Source organism: Amblyomma mixtum, chromosome 3 (assembly GCF_055824585.1).
Source record: "Amblyomma mixtum isolate Tamu chromosome 3, ASM5582458v1, whole genome shotgun sequence".
Lineage (NCBI taxonomy): Eukaryota > Metazoa > Arthropoda > Arachnida > Ixodida > Ixodidae > Amblyomma > Amblyomma mixtum.
The window spans coordinates 99,242,186-99,265,182 of record NC_143014.1 but is presented as its reverse complement, the minus strand read 5'-3'; the positions used below and the strand labels follow the sequence as shown (position 1 = coordinate 99,265,182).

Below are 22,997 nucleotides of genomic sequence, written 5' to 3'. Positions count from 1 at the left end.
GGAATCCCCTTTTCATCGCTTCGCTTTGCACTTGTTAAGTATTTTTTTCTGAAAGCTGTCGGCTTTCGGAAAAAAAGGCGAAATAACTGTTCGCGGCTGTGTCGCCTTAGTGTGTGGTGACGTTCGCCTGCAAAAAAAAAAACAAAAAAAAAACTGGCGAAACTAATGAAATCTGACGTTAAACCGTGTCCTTAGTTGGTTGGTTGGTTTATGGGGTTTAACGTCCCAAAGCAACTAAGGCTATGAGAGACGCCGTAGTCGAGGGCTCCGGAAATTTCGACCACCTGGGGTTCTTTAACGTGCACTGACATCGCACAGTACACGGGCCTCGAATTTCTCCTCCAAAGAAATTCAACCGCCGCGGCCGGGATCGAACCCACGTCTTTCGGGACAGCAGCCGAGCACCATAGCCACTGAGCCACCGCGGCGGCCGTGTCCTTAGTGTTCGGCTCATAAGTTCGCGGTGGTGCCATATGTGCATCGAGTACTGTAGAATACGTAAGTTGCATCGCGGTAAGGACGTAAACGTCGCTTTTTTTATTATTTGGCAGAATTCACTCGAGCTGTTTGACTTGTTCGGTGAAGCATAAATCTCGTTTTAAGCATTTTTTTTTTCTGTGCAGTGGCATGCAAGTTTTCGCCTTCCTGCTGAATGGTTGATACCGGGCATGCCGGATTCTGCCTTAATATTTGTTCGAGACAGCACATTGACTCTATATCGCGGTCCGGTTCATCCCCCTTGGCGAACCTTTGTATATGGCGTGATCTCGAACCAAAGTTCTGCGTCGCCATAAATACTAGCCCTCAAGAGAAATAACAGAGAAATATCTTTTTGCAAAGAAAGGAAGTTACCTCAGTCAACTATCTGGTTCTTTCGCGCGAAAATAAATCGGTTTTCTTTATGCAATATGCGCCGCAGAACATAGTGCTGCAAGCTCCATGTTTTCTCTGCACGCGCTGAGAGTATAGCACTTTTCTCAGTGTTTACGCGTTTCATGTCTACGCGTTTACGGCTGTTTTGTGTGCAGACAGCCGCCGGTGTCCATTTATATCTCGTGTTTCCTGTCGATAAATTTAGTTGTGATTTTTGTAGATGTCCTGATGCTTCCTCGTTTCATCTCGCGGCCCGTTGCCTCATACGCTCGCCCGTGTGCCGGCGTGCGCGCATGCGGAAACAAGAATTCACACGCGTCGCGTTGCTCAAGCGGTTGCACGTGCTGCGTGTTAAAGGCAGGCGTGCTTTTCCCTTCTGTTCTAATATGAGCGGCATGCTAACAAGATCGGCTGCGGAAACCGGAGTGCGAAAGAAACAACCGGGAAGATGATACCTATAGAGTCACACTACGTGCTTGGCATGAGCAAGAACTGTAAATATATTATTAGAAGGAATGGGGGTTTCCTTCAAGCAATTATGTGAAGAGACCTTTTGCGCCCTTGGAAAGTATTTGCCACAGAAGACGATCTTCGAGCCAAATGTGCAATTTGCCGCCCCCCCCCCCCCCTTTTTTTTTTGTCACCCGCTTCATGTACAGGAAAGGTAACGGCCAAGCCACACATTTGTGCGATAAGTTCTCTAGCACGTGCAGCAGTTATTTTCTTTAACGGTGGCAGATTCTTGTGCCAGTAACCATCTAGTGGGTTGCATGCAGAAGAAACTGTGTAAATCCGCACAAGTACTTCCGCACCCCAGAAGACTCGAGTATCCGAACCGGTTAGCCCAAGGAGGTGGCAAAGTAATTCTTACAGATTACTCGCTACTTTCTTGCTTTGGATGCACACACTTTCTGGAGTTGTTGCCGCCGTCGTCGTTGACCTTACGAAGGACGACATACCTTCCTCATACAACGTCTATGAACTAGAACACGCTCTTTTTTTCACGCTTTTACGTTTTCTTACGAGGACCGACTAATGTGGTTTAGGTTTTTATGTCAGCAGTTGATGCCCATTGCCCGATGCGCTTGCTCTATACATCACGGACAGGTGTAATAACGATTAATAGGTATAACTCGCTCACACTTCAGTTCATGTACACTCGCTGTGGTAGCTTAATGGCTTTGGTGCTCGGCTTTGAGCTGGTCGTCGCAGGGTTGAATCGTGAGCGTGGAGGCCGCATTACGATGGAGGTAAACTGCAAAAACGCCCGTGCGCTGTGCGATGTGAGCTCATTTTAACCAGGTGATCGAAATTAATCCAGAGCTTCTCCACTAGGGCAATCGTCATGTGCCACGTGCAGCTTCGTGACTTTACCATACCATAGCACACCATACCATACCACACCACCATACCATAGCATACTATATCATACCACGCCAGTATACCATACCATACCATACCATACCATACCATACCGTACCGTACCATACCATACCATACCATACCATACCATACCATACCATACCATACCACGCCATACCACTGCGCCATGCCCCACCACCATACCATACCATTCCACACCGTACGACACCACACCACACCGTACCGTACCGTACTGCACGACAACACACCATATCATACTATACCGTACGACACCACATCGTACCGTACCGCAAGACACATTTGGGTGCTTTTGGGTGTAAGAACGGTGCATTCCAGTTTTACATTCCAACGAGGTAGCGCATGTTTTGCAGCTTCATGAGTGCCCCTTGGTGATAGAGCACTTGGAATCTATGTCCACTAACTTTAACTACAGACGTCACTACACTGATCGCTGCGCAATTAAGCCATTTTAATTGCGTATTATGAGGGCAGTTCGATACGTAACCGATACTTTCATCACACTCGTGGTTACATATATTTTTTACTTCTCACGCCTTGCTAGCAAACTCCCATTGACTACTTAAGTATAGGAATCATCACGTGTTTCATTTTTTTTCCTACGCACCAGATATCTGTACTTCGTATATGCTTATTACTGTAAGCGTAGTCGCCGCGCCTGTCCGCCGACGGCACATTGGGATCAAACAGCAATCATCATGGAACGAGTCAATTCCGAAAATGTTAAAGGGAGCATAGACACCTAACTTTTGGGTGCGTGCTTGCTTGTTTGCAGTGATGCGTAAGGCATTGTTTTACATGGATTACTACGCGGTATTCGTCTACGACAGCTGAATAATTCGTAATCAAATTTCTTTTTCGTGTTGTTTCGGTTTCAGCAGCCGAATGATGACTGTGACGTCAAGTGGTTATAGTGTGGTTATAGGCCCCGTGAGGCATGAAAAAAACTGCAATATAATAGCTTCTTCTATATTCGTTTTAATTCCGGATCTTGAGGAAGGCTGGGTTCAGAACCGTAGCGAATTGAAACAATGAAGCAGCGGTATATCGGCGTTTTTCCAAGCCTCACGGGACATATAACCACACTTCCATCGTTCGGCAGTTGAAACCGAAACAGCATGACAGAAAAATTCGATTAAATTATTTAGCGGTCGTAGGGGAATACCACATGGGGATTCATGCATATTAGTGTCTTCCGCAACATTACAGAGAAAACACCATACCGCCAAAATTACGTGTCTATTCTTTAAAGCCGCAAATGCATATTACCTGCATGTCTTCCAGGAAACCAGGCATATGCAACCGTGTCATATCTGCGCATGCCATACGGGCAAGTTTCACCAAAGGTTCCCGGCGGTAGTAACCGAATTTTATACTTCTCATATTTTTTCTACTGCGGAGAATCAGCATCCCGTGAGCAGAGCGAACCTGCATGACGGGTGTGGTCTGGGCAAGTAATTTTGGTGCAAAGCGCTCGCATGGGGACCAGTGGGCGACATCCATGATCGCAGAAAGCTGCCTCGCGTATTGTACATAAGGACAAAAAAAAATATGTTGCTCTCAAGCGAAACGCGAACAAGGCGGTCGATTCGAATATGGAGCCTATGATGGACAGATGTCAGGTATCTTCTTGCCAAAAAACCATAACCGTGAGCTTACGCTGAAGGTAAAAAAAAAAATAGGGGAAACTTAAGCTCCGCTTTAAGGGTACGACGCGATAGCTTTAATGGATTAATGCCGATATAAAATGAATTGGTCATTCTCGACTTGACATTCATAGATCCCCGAGAGTCCTCATACGGCGAATACGGGGAGTCATACGGTGAGTCCTCAGGCGAATAAAATACAAAATAGTTCCAGTTCCTAAGTTGTTTGAGTACAGGTTTGCCTGTTTTTACAAAAAGCAGACGCCAAGAAATGACCCCTTTTTGTCCCGTATTGTGCAGCTGGTACCACACAACTCGCCATATACCACTAGAAACACAGAAATGTTTTCGGTACCCAGAGGTAGAACAAACTATGGTTTTGCTATGCTGAAATATATACTACCAAGATGTTTGAACTCTTCTCTTTATAACAATATAAACAAAATGTCCTTTCGTTCACTTCGTGAAACTTTGATTGATTAGGTTGTATTAGTACTGAAATACATATGGTGACCGTTATTTTATTTTTCTTCCCTTATTATTGTCTAATATATCTACCCCCCTACCTGTTTTGTTGGAAATGTGAATTGTTATTTGTATGCCGCAAGAACTGCCGCAAGAACGGCCGCAAGAACTGCCGCAAGAACTGCCGCTGCTGTCATCGTCGACTTTTTCAGGTGACGAAGCCCGTCAAGCGGTTATTGCGAACCGCTTTTATTTCGTCATCCACGCTTTCTGTAAGGCAAAAAGCGAAAGAAACATTCATTCATTCGTTCATTCATTCATTCATTCATTCATTCATTCATTCATTCATTCATTCATTCATTCATTCATTCATTCATGCATTCATCCCTGGCGCAGTGGTGCAGCGATGCTCCACTGCCCTGCGATGGCGGGTGCTGCCACCGGTGGGGCTTGTGAGACCCAGGTTGCTCTGCCCTTGAAACCTCTCGAGACCAACCATTAATTTAACTGCCACCTGCTGATGTTGCGCACTTTGCTGGCAATCCGGTGGGCAGGTTGTGATGACGCCACAAGGTTACCTGACCTTGGTGGCCACCCAGCCTGCTAGGTTGCTTATCGGGGGATTTTTCATGCAATTTTCGCTCACGGTCAACGACGACGACGGGTTATCTGCGACACGAGCTCCTTGACGCTGTCGCGTTAAAATAATCAAGAGCTCCTAAAAAAAACTATTACGCCAAGAGGCCAGACGAACCTGCCACTACTGCCATAATTATTTAATCGAAGGTTACGAGAGGCCGTTTACGTTCACATGCACGCCGGCATTGACGGCTAATGCGTCTCAATGGCAGCAGATACGAAAACCAAAAATACCAGCTGCCGGGCAGGCACGCTTCACCCTGGTAAACGTCGTTTACTACACTGGAGTGCACGGGTGTACTACAGCTAGCTAAATTCATGCATCGCTATCTGCCACGCGTGGCCTCCGTTGTCGCGGAGGGGACCGAACCGAGACGACCTTCGGTCGCCGTGCTTTCGCCCGAGCAACCGGCTGTATGGCAAAGCGTTATCGCCCATTTTCCACCGGCTGCCCGAGCGAGCGGGAACCGGATCGCGTGTGCACGTGTGGATTTGTCAACGAGTTACATAACGGCGAGAAGGCAATCGGAGGCAGGGAGAACGGTGGGCGCACCGCACCAATCTTAATTGTCGGGCGCATGCATTCTTACGCGATAGGCGGCGAACCGCGAGGCCAGATCGTCTGAGGACACAGAATTCGTTATAGCGCGTCGGCGACCAGCACCGCGGAGTCAATGTCAAACAGCGCGCGCACGCAACGGGCTCCTCCTGAGCAACCTCTTGCGTCTGTCGACCGCAAGATAAGCAACTGGCTGGAGCCTACTGACCTTCTTGTCTAGGAAACTTATCGACGATAGTTTATTTAGTTTTTTTTTTTGCGAGCGAGCATGCGCAAGGATATTGCATAACTAAGAGTCTGGTTGTTTGCATGTCAGCTGGTTGACTCCCTTTTATGTTATGAAATGTTGCGTTGCGGTTACTATGAGGGTTTCTTTTGTATTAACGCTGGGCAGATTCTGTGGAAGATTCACGAACAGGTACAGTCCCCGTAAAAAGTACACAGCCCAAGGGGTTTGCTTCTAAACTGTTTAACGCGGCTCCCTAGCACCTCTAGCAGTCCAAAGCTTGGCAGGATTGAGGACTCGAAGCCTTTTATGGTTCGAGAGATTACGGTCGCTTAGGATGCATAACTGGGCACGCTGCAGGCCCCGTAAGCAAACCCTTTGGGCTGTATACTTTTGACGGGGGCTGTACATAAAAGAGAAATACAGGCGTGATCGAAACTATAAGTGGGTAGCTGCGCAGAACCGAGATGGCCCCGTTCGCACACGGTTAGACGTGTTTGATAATTACGCACCATATATGTAGGCAGTAGGCACTGTTACCTCTTTATTTTTTTCACTTTCATACACACTGAACATCAATCACGTGTACCACAAAGACATGCACGTTTACGTTTCATAGTCAGCTCACATGAAACCCGGAGCTTTGTTACTGGTCTACAGGCGAAACCGCTCACCCAGTTGTCAAGCAAGTACACCCGTTACTGAGAAACACCTTAAGGCACCACAGGTTACAGTCACATTCTGCCACACGTTAGCCCTCTCTTAGCGCGCCAACAATCCTCACTGGTCCCCAGAGGTATGCTCCTGCAGAGCCGAGCGACTGTATAGTTTGACATAACTGATGTTCACATAATATACTGCGTGTACTTAACAAGTGTAGAAGCCTCGTGTTTGTAATTTCGCTCGCTTTAGTCCCGTCGAAGCAAACGAAGCACAATATTACTCCGTTTGACACGCGTTACGACACAAACTGCGCCGAATAAAACATAAAAGATCAAGACGAACTTTGCAGAGTTCCGTGGCTTTATGCTCGCCATCTGTGGCTGGACTAATGAATCACTTTGAATGGCCCCATCCGCCGTGGTGGCGCGTTGGCGATGACAATCAGCAGTAGGGCTCGAGCTCGCGGCTTCACTCGCGGTCACGGCGGCAGCATTTTGATGGAGACGAAATGCAAACACTCCCTTGTACTCAGATTCGGGCATGCACATCAAAGAACGTAAGCTGTTTTAAATTAATCCGGAGGCTTTCTTCTCTACGGCAAGCCTCACAACCCGAAGTGATGCTTTCACCCGTAAAATTTGGTTAACCCTTAACCATTCGACTTTGAATTCGGGAAGGATCAGTGTTGTCGAGGTGACAATGCTTTTCCGTTCGAAATTCTCTGGCGCTCACAGAGTAAATGCTTGCGATGTGGCAGAGAAACCGGTGGAACGTCAGAGTTTTGATGTGGCAAAGAAAAAGCGCAGAAAACAGACGTGCTGTGCTCCAGAGAGCCGTCGGTGAACGACCTTCTGGGCAGGATGCAGGGTTGGGGGGCGAAGAGGTTCCTGCCGGTTCTGCCTGAACGCCCCCTTCTCGCGCGCTTCCTTCTCCTTCTCGGGCAGCGTTTAGCTTCCCGTGTAGAGTAAGGCGACGGGAGCCAATTGCGCGTGTGTACGTTTCCTTGAATGAAAGCCTCCACTCACGGCGTATCGGATAGAGTTCGGCGCCGTTCAAGTACACGCGCCCCGTGCTTTTTGGCTCTGTGTCTGTGGCTGCGCTCGTATAGAGACGGGCTACGTCTTCATCAAGTGAGGAAAAGAAGAAAAGCATGCGCCAGGAAATGAGGCTCAATTAAGTCCTTTATCGGCCATGGTGGCAATAGTCATGGCCTTGTTTAGAGACCACCGTGGCCCGGTACGGAGAACAACGGTGGCAGACTTCCGATAGCAGTTGTGGTCTCCCGTAACAGACTGAAATCTGTTTCTCGGTTGGTTCTTGTCACTGCTGGCATCGGCCACCTCACGGGATTTGCTGTTCTCGTTGATGAGACGTTCGGGCAAGGATCCAAGAGGCAGTCGCGCCAAATAGAGACCCCTGCGAACATTATGTCAGGTCACGTGAATGTGTGATTGAAAAAAAGATGCTGGGTTAGATTAATGATCGGCTGAATTAGCAAAGGGTCAGCGCCCCGTTCAACGGGTCATTGCTCTACAGATGTAAATCGAAAAAGTTTGGTCGTTTAAACAGCACCTTATGGCTGGCTTTGTGTCCCTGCAACTCTCGAATGTCTCTGAAGATATATAATTTTAACGCAGAAAACAAATGCCTTTATTGGACACACCAGAAACACCGCGCGAAGATGATACGTGCGCAGTATGGCGCACAATTTACTTGTCGACGTCACAGCATGAGCTGAGAGTTTCAGATCTGCTTAACCTGGAGGCAGATCAATGGCCAATCAAGCTGGTCATGTGCCTATTCTCATTACTTATCTCTAAGCTGGCACATGAGACGGCGCTGCCTTTGGACCGCTGCGGCGAGTGAATAAAAAATATGTTTATTTTGCACCTTGTGACGTTGTCTGAATGCAGGCCCATGCGGCATCGTATACTGCGTGAATTAGAAAGGCGACAACCTTATCTAGTTATGAATAAATGCTCGACCCTCACAACACTTGAATGCCTCTGAAGACGAAGTGTTCTCAGCGTTTGGCATAAACTCTATAGTTTACATTGTGTCTTAGCTAAATTCCTTTACACCAGACTAATGCAGGCACACGAAGTCGCTGCACTGCCGTGCTACGTTTGTAGATTTGTGCGCATGTGGCTTCCATTTTTTAAACTCTTATCGAGCAGTGCGTCACGCAAACAGTGTACTACTACAAATTACTACGACTCAGCGAATGATGTCCGTGCTGAAGTTCACGTAAGCAGCATTTTTTTTTTTTACAAAAGGGCAACGCTGAAGAATTAATTGGTTGGATTTCGTAAAAATGAATTGGAAGCCACGTCAATTTCAGGGAGAGAGAGGGGGGGGGGGGGCAACAAAAAAAAACGCATACATGTGGAAACGGGAGTGAGAGAGGCTCTGCAGTGAGAACGCGTGTTTATGGCTCGATTCAATTGTAGCGCTATCGCCGTTAGTGCTGTGTTGGCCTCTTGGAGGCTGATCGCGAAACGCAAAAACATCACTTAGTTCGCCAGTGTTCTCCGAAAAAGATCAAACGAGGAAACTCTGCGCCGCAGGCGTGCCGCCCAACGCATCGGACGCTGCTCATCTCTTTCTCCGAGCCGGGGAAATTCTGTCGACGTTTCCTGTGCTGTCAGTTCTTCGAAATCTGCGGCGCCGAAGCCAACACTTGTCGACCGACTTGCGTCACTTGGCTTCTAGTATAGCGGAATGAACCCATCTCTCCGGCCGTTTCTCTGTTTTGTCGTGGGCGAGTGTACTCGCTGACAAGTCGAACGCGCTCTCTGGCTGCCGGCTGCCGCAGCCATTAGGCGAACGAGCCCACTCGATTTAAGCGCGCTGGACTGCTCCATTTTTGGCTCTACCTAGGTACCATTCGCGTCATATGTAAACGGTACTCTATTCCGCGGTCTTAGATCCATGGCGCGAGCTGCGTATGAAATTGGGGGCCTAGAATGTTGGTGCTCACACACAGACAGGTCATGCATGCTCAAATCTGGAAGGTCGCGCGTGACTGTGCTCGGTTGTCAAAATTCTATTTTGCACACTTCTCACTCCACCTGTACGCCCTCGCTAACACCTGCTTAGAAGTGAGCCACCTCGAAGGCAAATCGAAGAGGTGTGTTCTAAGTACATATAATCGTTTCTGCCTAAGGCAGGGTCGAGTGAAAGCAAACGGAACAAGGTCTCGAGATCTGAAGTTAGCTGGGGAGGGATATCGGCAGTTAGTGGCCTTAATTTTTATGTTGGCCAACAAATGCGGCACTGAAGCAGTCGAACATAGACATCGGAGCCCGTTTATTTTTGACGCCACTTGTACGGCCTTAGTCGCAGCTTTGAAAGGACAGGCATCGAGGCCAGTGCAGAAGCTGAAGTGAGTCAAAAAGTACACCCCATCGGGAACACCGCAAACTCTGTCGAAAGCCACAGCGAGCTCGAGTGTTCTTTGAGCTACTCCAGGAAATAAGCAAAAAACCAAACACATCGAAATGTGCCGGCGGCGGCAGACGGGCCTAGAGGGCGAGCCCACGCTTGTTTGTCTGCTATGATCGACGTGGGAGACGGCAACTCTGGGTGACGGTCTAATATTCAGACGGTAGGCGCAAGCGCATGGAGGAAAAAAAACTAAGGAGGGAGCATGACGTCACGCGGCCAGCGTTCGCAAGCCGAGTGTTTTGAAGTCGTTTTCTCCCTCAGTTTTTCGCTCTCCGAGCCGGTCCTTTATGTTTTGATTCCGGTATGTTTTAGTGCGCGCGTATGCGCGACCCGCGGCGCGGGCGTCTACAGCAAGGAAGTTGATCTACAGTTAGGCTGCCGCGCTAATCGGCGCATGCGCGCGCGCAGCGGGGCTAGACTTTACCGCACGCTATCACGTGGTGCGATCACGGGGGGACACACTCTCTTTTTTTGCTATATCTTTACTTGTTAAGACTAGGCTTCAAGGTTGTCGCCGGACGCTCCCTCCTCAGTTTTTTTTTCCTCCATGCGCAAGCGCCACCTCCTTCTCCTAGGGCAAGCAGACTGGCGGATTGCTTGTCGTGGCGGGGAAATGACGATGAAATAAGGGAAGCAAGAAGAAACAGCTATTTGCCCTTACGGAAAGCTTTAACACGAAAACCCCATCCTGGTTTGCGGCAAACTATGACGACACAAGGCAACTTGTCCATATGTACTGGTCCAGGATAAGGCCGAATCTGCAAGCAGACAGGCGAGCACACTGGCGAGAACTTGGTCGTTGATTTGGAACCGGCAGATTTTGGACAGCAAGGGTGATAAAAGCAACCAGAGGTTCCCGCATGTAACGCTAACCGAACAACTTGTCACGCCCGTTCTTCCTCGATGGTCGCCTTTTGATAACAGGAATTGTTTGTTGGCAAGGAAAAACCTGTATTTCTAAAGATCTCATCGAGGAAGGCCCCAGGCGACGGCTCACAATGTTGCTTTGGAATTTAAAAATTCACGAACCGGTATAGCCATTAATAAAATGACCGCTCACGACCACTGATGAACATCCATAGACGACGGAAGCTGACTTGGCAGGTGGGATTAAATTCCATTAAATTTAGTTTACTGATTTGAGCGATCGCGCGGTATATCCACAAGACAAAGCAGAAGAAGCTTACTGAACACCCGACTTAGGCGTTGACATTGCTTGAGTAGCAGAAAAGTACAATGCACATGAGAAAACGAGATAAAAGTGTCACAAGTATTATTAACACGTTTTGGCGGGCTAGTTGGTTAAGCATCTTGAATAAACAGCGCGAACGAAGACGAGCACAAAATACAAACGGACGACACAGCGCTGTCGTCCGTTTGTCTTTTGTGCTCGTCTTCGTTCGCGCTGTTTATTCAAGACAAGTATTATGAGTACACAACGCGGCAAAAAAAGAAAAATAAACGAAGATCATCAATGTTTTTAGGAAGCAACAATGGCATAATCACACAGGGGTCATTCGTTTAATCAATGAAGTCACATAACATGACTGAAAAATCATGTGATGAAAATGAGATATTTATACTGTGTATACGTACTGTTACAGTACGAAAACAAACCCATAAGCATACATCGAGCACAAGTCATTAGCTACTTCAATAGTGGTGCGGTATGTATTATTGAAAAGTCAATCATATGAAGATCAATAGTTTAATTGTCTTCCATTTAGTTCGTTTTTGTTTCTGCCGCAGTCTAAGCGTGGCAGAAGCTGTATCTTGTATTTTGTCGAAGCAGCGACCAAAAATATGGCACTAAATATAACTTAATCCTACACACCTCTTTTTTATTAGATAGGACAGGGTATGTCTTTGTGTTTGAGGAACTTTAGCTTTTCCGTGATTTAAAATAAGCGCTTTTGCTTCCTGTTGCAACGCTGCCAACTTTGCCGTATATGTGTTGTTGCCATGTCCCCCCATCATTAGACAGCAGCTGGCATTAACCCGCAAGGAAAAATACAGCTGTCCTTTATGTTTAATTCTTTTACTTCTGCCCCCAATAGTATTTGTCCTTTAAGCCAAATTGGCATAATGTGCATAAGGGCATAAACCACAAGAAGTGGTTTACCATGGCCACAGACAGAGCAATCGTCATACACGTGTTATATGCTCTGTTCTACTTCAGTTTCCCTGAATTGTGTCTCCAAGGAAGGAATGGATGACAACATAAAGCAAGCTAAAGTAAGATAGTATTGCATTGTAATGAATTTTTTATTTGAGGCAAAAACTTTAAGCTTAATTTTGCTCGTGTATGAATATAGCGAATTTTAGCAAAGCCAGTTAACTTTTTGTACCCAACGACCTGCTCTAACTTGGAGGGTTCGTTCTGGAAAGGAAAAAATATTATTGTGTCTGGCAAGCAGCCACATTCCGTCCATTAGAGGAATTATAATTTCATGTATGTAAATGAACAGCCAGAGACCTAACTTAGAGTTGTATTGTGCGCTATGCTGAATAGTATGTCTTTCAAATGATCTATATCTTCGCAATAGAACACACTAATAGGGAGGCTTCAGGCAACTACACACCAACTCCAAAGCTGCTTCTATTGTTCTTTCTACCAAGTTCCTTTTACGATGTATTAAGCAGAATGCAACGCAGCGTGTTTTTTTTAATTTAAAAATGTGGCAACTAATGATAAAAGTTTAGTGTTTAATGTATGTTGATTACATCAGGAATTCCTAACAAAACTTTCTTAATCGATATTGGGTCATGAAAACCACAGTGTTCTTTTAAAATAGCATGCCCAGCCGAAATATAAAATCTAAACGCTTTTAAGTGATACGTTCAATAAAGACAGACCTTTATATATTACTTTCACAAAAAGTATTTCCAATTTTTTTTTTTAATATAGGAGGAACCAGCATTCAGATGCAGCCCTATATGGAACGCAAGGAACCACGCCAATAGGTTCTGCTTTAACATCTTTCTCACTCCAGAATTTCGTTGTCGATAGAATTCTGAATGGAGAGAGTCTAATTGCTTATTGTAAGTGCAGATCACTTACTCAAGTAATGACAAATACCGCTTTCATTTCTGTGACCTGGAGATATTTATTAACCAAATATTAAATAAACTGGCTAGTGATGTATCATGTATCACACATTCAACGTTTACTTTGAGTTTAAATGGTGCATTTAACATTGAAATCTGTCAACTTGCAAAATATAAAGCATGTTTTCACTGCGCAAGGTTAAAATTCGCTTGAAGCATTCAGATGTAACTTTTTCATTTTTTTCCTGATTATTCTTAACTCCTTTAAACACGCTGAGTATATATTTGAGTTCCGAGTCCTTGTGAAGAAATTCCACAAGTTATCCTGCAGTTTTCGCATGTTCGCAAAACTCTTCGAATACCTTCTCTAGCTTTTTTAGGGGTACAGAAGCAAACGTGTCACTGTAAGCGCCCGTTAATTTTTATATAAACACATCGAACGAAATTGACAGATTAGCTTATAGTATATGCAAGTAAATAGGGCAATAATTTTGCACTTTATTCATTTTCTGACGCATTTTGTGTCGTTTTGGCTGTCAAACCGTGGATGTGATGGCAACACAGAAAACAAGAAATAAGGAACGCTCATTCTAAAAGCGCGCACAAGAGGCTTCCATGTGCTCTGAAGAAGTTGTGAAGCGCAAATCAATCAATTTTTGCGTCTTTGTTGCAAGACGTGCAGATTGGCCAATAAGCTGTATACAATCATTTGTTAACCCATTTTGGGTTGAGCCACGTAACTGCGTCACTGCGTGTTTTATGAAAGAAAGTCAACACTATAATCCCTAATGATTACTTCGCGCCATCTTCTGATGGCGGAAAAATTGAGTGACAAAGCAAGAAGGAAAAAAAGAGAGCGGAGAATCGTAGACGGGGTCATGGACGAGCGCAAACACTAATAGCGAAACTGAAACTAAAAGTGGTTTGTTGGCATCTGTCTAGAAGAAGCAAATTGCAGAGAGAGGGTAGGCAGCTGAAAGCTTTGCCCACACGTATAGACAAGTCCTCTTGTCGGAACGTTGGCAAGCACCCCGAGGCTTTCCCCTCCCTTGTTTTCTTTGTATGGAAGAAGCAAAGTTATTTTTCGCCTATTCCTAATTTCCCTTATTACGAAAAATTAGTCTACCTGTAAAACGCTGCAGATGGCAGAACATCTCCAAAATGTAGGCGCGGAGCGTAGACAGAAGCCACAAACTGCGCCATTCTCGTAGCGGCAGCTTTCCCTCAAAAGGGTGCTCCGCGCTGCGAAGAAAGCGGGCGCAATCCGAGTTCTGTTCCTCGATGACCGCAGCGCCACTTACGAGCGCGCCATGGCTTGCTGTTGCAGAGCCTCGCCCTGGGCGCCTCGGCGCTGCACCTGATCCAGGCCACCCGCTACCTGCTCAAGCACAAGCCAGGCGGTGACGCCAGTGACGCAGCGGAGGAGGCCACCTGCGGCTTCCTCATCGAGACGCGCATAGCCAGATTCAAATCCAGGTATACCGGCCACCGAGGGCCCTATATAAGCAGCGCCAACAGTCTGTACGCAGATGCAGCGTGACGCAACTATGTATCCCAGTCGATAACCGAAACGAATGCTTTGAGAACAAAGCAAAGAGGCGTGGTGTGAGTGCGAAAGTTGTATGATGGCGCGTAAACCGGGCACCAAGTCCTTACCGAATGAAGTCTTTTGTGCCTACATTCATACTCCTCACATACATGACGAACTGTGGATCCTACTAAGCAGTATTATGCAATCAGGCTTTTTCTCGAAAATTTCATCCCGTCGCACAAGAAAGTACGGAAGGATAGTGGCGTGAAAATCTCCCTGTGGTGCGTTTGTCGTTCAAAGGTTCTAAATATTTACCAAACAGAATTGTTGTAACTCCCCACAGAGCCTGGATAGCGCCTCCACTGCGCATTCTGGCTACTGCGACGGGAGCAGAGGCTTGCGAACCTCTGACAAAAAAAAAAAAGAGTATGAGGCCACTTACGCTTTCGCGTGACATGTGTCAGTGCGACAGCTCTGTGTTCACTACGCACAATCAGCCCAGAACCTTCGTACCGCTATGCAGGTGCTGATGTTTCGTAGTGACGTCGCGCTTGCCGGCTGGACCATCATGTGGACGAAGCTGGCGCTTCTGCGTTGCCTGTTCTTGATGTTTTTTGTTTTGTTTTGAAACCATTGGAGTTGATGTTTCCGTGCAAGGCGGTACGTATGGAAGAAGGGGGGGGGGGGGGGGGGGCTGCCTCAGAAATTGCCGCATTCAGGTCGCGCATCTGGATGGAGGCAAATGGAAATAAAAGAAAAAGTTATAGTCAGCCGGATAAGACATAAACCAGACGGAGTGAAGATTCAAGAAAGAATTAAAGAATACTTGCGTACTACAACAGGAAAGCACATTTTGTTGGCACAGTATATTGGAAGCTATATAGGTGAGTTTGGCGCCAGTGCATCAGGGGCAGAAATATAATCGCGCAGGGAAGCCAAGCCAAGGCGCCGATTATTCGCCGTTAATTCTATCAAGTGAAGAGCTTTGAGGATTCGGTCCGTCTTGCTAGCGCGTGCTTCATGTTCCACTTTGGCGCCAGCTAATTCTATGACGGATTATATGCTCGTGTGGGTAACCTGCCCCATATCTGCTTTGTTAGCAACAGTTAACAGAAGCTGAGTGAGGTGGTTTTTGATGCATGCGATGCTACAGACAAAGAGTGCGCTGATGTAGAAGAAAGAAGAGGTACACGGTGCCGTTACTATAATGTCTCATTGCCCCACTGCTGGAGTTAGCTGGCACTTCTTACGTCGAGGAGGGACGACAGAACATAAAGATGATGATGATGATGATGAAAACTTTATTTGTAACAAGGGAGTTTTGGACACGTCGGTCCTTGGGCCCCTGCACGGCCCCACTGCACTCAAACGTTCATGTCCCGGAGGCTCATGACGCTGGCAGCCCGGCCTGCGGCGATGGCTTGCTTGGCCGGGTCCTCGGAGCGCAGTAGGGTCTCCCAAGCCTCCCAAGTGGTAAGGTGCTCCAGGCCCCGCGGGGGAGGATCCGCCGGGCAGAGGAAAAGAATATGGTCGAGAGTGGCTTTGGGTTGGTGGCAGAGGGCACAGGGAGGGTTCGTGTGGACTGGGTGATATCGCGAGCGTATATAAGGGGAGGGCAAAGTGCGTGTTTGGAGCCGCCTCCAAAGTGTCTGATGGTAATTGTCGAGGGAAGGATGAGGTGGGGGGTAGAGCCGACAGACATGACAGGGGAGCTAGTTACGTGTACGACTTCCACAACTGATTTGCATAAGCTGCGATGTGGCATACTTTAATGAAGTGCTTACGTAATGGGGTTTTCCGTCTACAGCTTCCAGTTTCTTATCGTCTCCTGTCTTGCCTCTCTGAGCGCTTCGAGACTGCGGTGTACGGAAGACAAAGTTATCTGAGCGAAATGGATCTGCGGTGTGTCGTGAGCGTGACGCATACCTTGCTGTCGAAGCGCTTGGGCCGTTCTGTACAAGTGAATCGAAAAAGAGAGTTTTTCAGTGAGCAACACTGCATTGGAAATACCGGTTACATTCGCTCTACGCAAGCATGAAGTGTGTACGGAATACATCATGTCAATGCAGAGCGCTGATTCTGACACTGCTCGCAGTTTTTTTTCTTTTTTATTCGCTTAGCCTTCGAGCGCCGAGACATCAGCGGAAGACATACCTATAAATGACTTCTTTGCAGGTGATCATGCGCATAACGTGATGCCAGCTGCGCCCTTGTGCTGTTGGTTGCACTCAACCAGCCTAAAGCGACTCGAATAAGTGTCGTCCCCCTGCGGAGCTTGCAACCGGGGCAATTTTCGAGACAGTATTTGTTCTTCATTGTCTAGAGGTGCTTCCACGTTACATAGGCGGCTTGCGTTTATTTCACATACCAATAGCCTGCCGCAGCAGCAAGCTAGGAAACGCGGGGTACGTGCCATTTCATGCTTTCGGTATAGTACCGAAGGCTTTCTTTGGAGCTCACGCGGTCTGATGCACACCTCGACAGGATAACAAGGCTGGTAGTCGTACGCTTTTTTGAAAATGTTGCCAGAGCGCAATGGATTTTCGACGCAACCCGACCAATTTATGCTGCTGCATTTAAATCGGCATTGATAGGTGATATTTGAATGACAACAAAAAGTTAAATGGCGATTATATTCCTGGTAATACGGATGATCAGCGCTAGCTGGTCCGCATTGTGCTTTTGCTATTGTTGCATTTCTTTTGACTGCTGCTGGAACTTGTGGGTGGGTGAAGACTCTGTTCCAGTTTTTTGCGAGATGCGAGTGCTTTATGACGCGAGAAACGTGTTGGCACGGACTCGGGCATCTTGTACTGCGGGTTTGCTGCCAGCGTCCCGAGAATGTTCGTCATTTCGGGTGATCACGTTGCCACGTTGCCATCCTGGTCACGACGACGGCAACTACTACGCGGAGGCCGAGAACCTTGCCTTTAACTGCTAGCGCTGTAAAACAAGAATTTATGAACATTTTGGAACCAGGCCGAACAAGCAGCGCGGTAGCTCAGTGGCCATGGCGTCTTGCTACTGAGCACCGATCGCCGGTTTGATTCCGGTTGTAGCGATAGCAATGGGGGCGAAATGGAAGAACACTCGTGTCACTGATATTTTGGTGCTGGTTAAAGAACCTCAGGTGTCCGAACAATTTTTCCTTGCGATGGCTGTAAATCGACTCCCCTCCCCTACAGCGTGCCTCATAGCCCATAGTGTTGCTTTGGCTTCATAGTGCGACGTTTTAAGGGTTAAACCACTTGTATTAATCGCACCACAGTGGGTAGTAATAGCGTATACCTATTTGTTTTGTTTCGTTGACTTCGTCACTTTAGGTGTCAGTCAGTGATGTGCACAAGTGCATGAGCTCAGTCGGCAGGAAAAGTGGCGTATTGTGCAAGGTAGATATACCATGGTAGCGAAGGCTCCATAGACGCCCATTGGTCCAAAAAATGGCGGCTCATGGGGCACCCCAGCGCCCCCATTTCGGGGGGCAACCTACGTATGAGTGACGTTGAATGACGTCACGCATACGTATGCTTTTGGCACGAATTATAAAGTGGTCTTTTTATAGAACCCGCATTTTCGAACCGGGATCTCTAGAAGGTTGTCTTTCAGCGCGCACGAACCTTTGCCAGTCAAATGTGCTCGCGTTCCTGCTAGTTATGGCCTTGTTAATTTGCAATTGGGAACCCAATGAAAGTCACTGGCAAAGAAGGCAGCATAGAAAGGCACGAACACTTTCAGACGCTGGCTAAGGATGCATGATTCGTAGTGGAAACCTTGGTGAATATACTGGTTCCAGTACTTTTGAGTACATCAAGGTATGATGCACAAAGCACAGGCTCAAGTGCACAGTTTGCAATACAGTGTACGGCAAGCATGGTTTTCATATTTATGGTTTATTACAGCAACCAAACAAATACAATGATAAAGCACGCCAACAAAAAATGCGCGTCACAGGCAGCTCAAGCAGTAGTTTTTTTAAGATGACTATTGATCTCAATGGTCACAGTGCGGATAGGAAAAAGCCCTGAAGTTCCACGAATGTTGCTAAGCAGGAAATTGAAAAGTATAGAAAACAATGCTACGACCGCTTCCATTGAGGCAAACATGACATGACATAAGCAGGCGCATCAACACATAGACCATGCAGCACACAGGGATTACTCTTCACATTTCATTTCTTCAACTGAAAGAATATAGCAGCTATGTTTACACCTGCATGACAATATTGAAAACAAGTTTTAGCATCAACAAATCTGCTCAACGCTAGAGCATTACACCATACATAGGGCCTGCGCACAACCTCGATACCTCATTCTTGCCGCTAACCGAAGTAATTTGAAGCAATTCTAATCAAACTAAAACATACATGAAGTGCAGTTTAAAGTGAAGTGCAAGGACATTCAATACAGCCACTCCTTCCTCGAGTAGGCACAGCATCGAGACGCAGCCATCCTGACCGCAGATACACAAACAGTTCGAAGTGCTTGGAAGAAGTCCTCAGGTCTCGCAGCTGGCACGGCGTCTTCTCCAGGCTGAGGTTGCGGCAGAACTGCACCCACGTTTTGCACCTGGACATGATGCAGCGTCGACGTTATACAACTGCAGCCAAATGAATACCATATACTCCAAACGTCAATACGCCATGGCTCCTTTCACCTAAATGCAGTACGTTATAACTATGGCAGAAAATGCTCGCGCCAAGCCTCCAAGCCTCAGAGTGCGGTTACACTCGCCTGATACCACGCGGCTAGCTGCTTTTCTATGCTCAAAGAGTGACGAGAGCGATGCAGCGAAATGAGTTTAAAATTACATTGACGGTCATGTATACGTAAAACGGCAATAACTACTGCTGGCCGAATTCAGTTAAGGCACAGTTAATGCGGCGCACATACACATGGTTAAGTTTCGATACTGTCAGTTGCGAGGGGATCCTCAAATTGGTTTCACGGTGCTGCAAAACCCATTAGTGTCATGCTCAGAGCTGTTAGGCAGCGCAGTTGGTTTTAAATTGACCATGCGGCAAGTAGAGGGCACGTGGTTGCTCATGAGAGCCCGGTATCAATTTTACGTTGGTGACAGTCGGCTGCACGAAACTAGCTACAAATAAGACAAATGATTTTTGTCTTTTGCACATCTTATGACTGCAAGTGCGTGCCCTGCAATTTACTAAAATATCCCGATAACATGAAGCCAAGTGCGCATGAAACGGTTACAGCTACGATAGGGGCGGAAAGCCCGACAAAAGCATATATAGAGCAGACGACAACGGCAAGAGCTCACCTGCGAAAGTCCAGAGAGAAGCGGTGTAGTCTTGGTAAGACACCCACGGTACAACCCACGCTGTCACAATGTGCCACGGAGCAAGGTTTCTTCACATGCCGCAAGCTCATCTTGAAATGCAGAGCTAAGCTCTTGAAGCGATGAGCGCGAAGCCTCGCGAAAAGGTTTCGCACTGGCCGTACACCGAAGGAAACGCTGCAGCGGTGCAGCGGGGTGCAGATCTTGCCAAACGGTGACAGAGAGGCGACGGGCAAGGACGACAAAAGCTTCTTAAAGGGGCCATTTCGAGACCGGCGAGCTTAATTTGCACGCTTTCCAAGGCGCGCCATAGCAGGCAGCTGGAGATAAGAAATCGCTTCGCAAGCTCCCGCAGCCCGCAGCCACTGTGGCCGGGTACCGAAACAAGGCCTGCAAAGTCGCGCTGCAAATGCACCGCACACTGATCAACAGAGAGCGCAACAAGAGCGTTGGAAAAAATTACAGAATTCGGCGTAATGTTTAACTGAAATAGTGTACCTAACTTATAAAACGTGGCATTAAAACATTCATTTCTTTTTGTTGTTTTAAAGCATTTTTATCTGTGCCCAAAGTGGCTGTGCTGCAGTCGCGCTAAACCGTTTTTGGGCCCAGCCTTCGCCACCATTCTACATCCACCTTGTACTGTGTACCATGTAAGCCTCAACTGAACTAGAGTCACTGGAAAAAAATTTTTTCCAGTGACTCTAAACTGAACTGCATCGTTGCGCCACGCCACGGCCGCGCCTGGTGTTGATATAGCCGAGGGGAGATGCAAGGTCTATTGGGAGATGCGCCTTTATCGGCAGGCATGGCGGTTTCCTCGTTCCGATCCTTCTTGCTCCTGCTTATCGAAAACACCATAAACTGCGGTTTTTTTTTTATTAGTCGAAGCGCTCGTCGCATGCGCCATTTTCGTTTCGGTCAGTATGCGTTGTGCATGCACGTGGGTTCTTATGCGGGGAAGTATGCGTGGGCTGATGTGTGTAAGATGCTTGTTTTTGTTTTTATGGGGTTTAACGTCCCAAAGCGACTCAAGGCAATGAGGGATGCCATAGTTGAGGGCTCCGAATAATTTTGACCACTATGCACTAACAGTACAGGGGCCCCTATAGCATTTCGCCTCTCTGGAAATGCCAACGCCGCGGCTGGGATCGAACCCGCGTCTTTCGGGTCAGCAGCCGACCGTCCGGTTTCGGACGCTGAGCTGCGAGTTGAAACCGACATGACTACTACATCAACGCATCGGATAAGCAGGCTAACGCGCCTTGTCGGGGCGATGCCATAAATAAAGCCAAACAGTGGCTTTCAATGTCACGGCGGGTAGTGTTTGTCAGCGTCGCGCTCTTAGTCAGATGTGTACAAGTCGCAACCACATGCGGGAACCCCCTTCCGCATAATATTTCTTCATCGCCGGAAACAAAAAAAAAAAAAACTTCTCCGTTACTCTGCGAGAAAAAGGAATACCAAATGAAAACACGTAAGAGCCGTCATGCACGATGCGTGAGAGAGTAATGAGGTTCCCCACTGCCAGTGATAAACAATTGGTGCGCTGAGCTACGGAACAACAACATAAGCAGGGATCATAACGTTAATAGAATCTGAAGCCATTAGAAAACATTCCCCGTTGAGCGATACTAAGCAGCGGCATGAAAGGGAGTTCGCTGAGTTGCGAGACTCTTTCAGCTGGGGAAAAACCAGCCTGTTATTCCTGGCTGAAGTAAGGGCGCCACATTCAGATGGTATCTGTCTTGCGAGGCTACTTTGGCTCTGGGGTTATTCAAAGCTGTGCGTTGATCCTTCTACATTCTAGAGGAGTCGAGTGCCTGCCCAAGTCTGCATAAGGGTCACACACTTTTGCCATGGCAATACTGGCCTTTTCTTTAACCTCTCTTTGGCCGCTGCGTCTCCGAAGGCGCTGTCGCAACGCCGGAGTGGATGGTGTCGTCCAATGCTGAAGTAAGGGCGCCACATTCAGATGGTATCTGTCTTGCGAGGCTACTTTGGCTCTGGGGTTATTCAAAGCTGTGCGTTGATCCTTCTACATTCTAGAGGAGTCGAGTGCCTGCCCAAGTCTGCATAAGGGTCACACACTTTTGCCATGGCAATACTGGCCTTTTCTTTAACCTCTCTTTGGCCGCTGCGTCTCCGAAGGCGCTGTCGCAACGCCGGAGTGGATGGTGTCGTCCAATGCTCGACCGGGTGCTCTCTGGCTCTTGCGCAGGCCACCGCCGGTGCCGCCCGTGCCTGTGCGCATAGACTCGTCGGCGCTGCAGGCGCGCCGAGACTCGACCGCGGTGGCGGCCCGCAGGGAGTCCACAGCCGTGCCTTCGCGGAGAGAATCAAGCGTCGCCTACCCGGAATACCTGTGACTCGCACCTGGGCATCTCTGCGAACATCCACTGAGCGGACTCTAAGCACACGCGCGTACGCAGTCTTGGCTCCACTGCGCTGCTGGCGCTATCACGCCCGCCGTAGAAGCGGCTTGGACATATCGAGCCTTTTTAGTCGCAAACTGCATGCTAGCGCGCCACTTGGTTTGTTTCATTTTTATTTTTTTATTTTACACTTTCGGCAACACGACGGCCCTTAACGCGAATGCAGTATTACCCAGCAAGAAATGTACGACATGCGCTACATGCTGCGCGCGAGTTTCTTCGCGTGTTTGTCAAGGCAGGTATAAAGTGTATACAAAAACTGCCAGCTCTCAGACGTCCTTATCTGGCGCCGAACGAGAGAAATATTCGGCGGAGAGAGAGATTTGCGTCCCAGGTCCGAGTCACTGTTCAGTCAGATGGGTTGAGGCTGCAGCTCGTCGCGGTGTGGCGGTTACCAAACGCATGGGGGATGAAGGCCATCAGAGCCTCCAGAGAGAGAGAGAGAGATGGAGGTAAAGGTAGGTGTTCAGCTACATGTGCATGGATATGTCATAAGAACGTATTGGTGGCAAAAAAGCACGGAGGCAGCTGTGGTTGCCCGTGCTCACTGTGATGGTGCCAGTTTGGTGAAGGTGGTGAAGAATGACTTCGGTGATCGTCTGTATCTCGGCTGCTGTGTGGTGAGAGAAGAAGGTGTGATTACGGACTTACAGGTAGTGGAGGTCTACAGAAGCCAGAAGCAGTCGTAGCCTCGTAAGAGGACTCACAGTTGGCGTGGTTGGTTGGTTAGAGTTCGTGCTAGGTAAAAAGCTCTAGAAGAAGACAAAAC

The 22,997-nt window shown here is 47.7% G+C and overlaps 1 protein-coding gene across 7 annotated transcripts in view; it reads left to right on the top strand.

The window, feature by feature from the left end:
- Window positions 1–22,489, top strand: part of LOC149351126 (uncharacterized) — a 131,907-nt gene extending 109,418 nt beyond the window's left edge. For 5 of the 7 annotated variants that reach the window (XM_089580378.1, XM_089580377.1, XM_089580379.1 and 2 more), the window contains one exon: window positions 22,015–22,489. In XM_089580378.1, coding sequence (XP_089436504.1) covers window positions 22,015–22,383 — 369 coding nt within the window. In that variant the 3' untranslated portion in view covers window positions 22,384–22,489. Of the gene's footprint in view, window positions 1–14,294; window positions 14,444–22,014 lie in introns of all 7 variants that reach the window. The other 2 variants (XM_089580383.1, XM_089580382.1) reach the window with 1 other exon arrangement.
- Window positions 22,490–22,997: the final 508 nt, after the last annotated feature.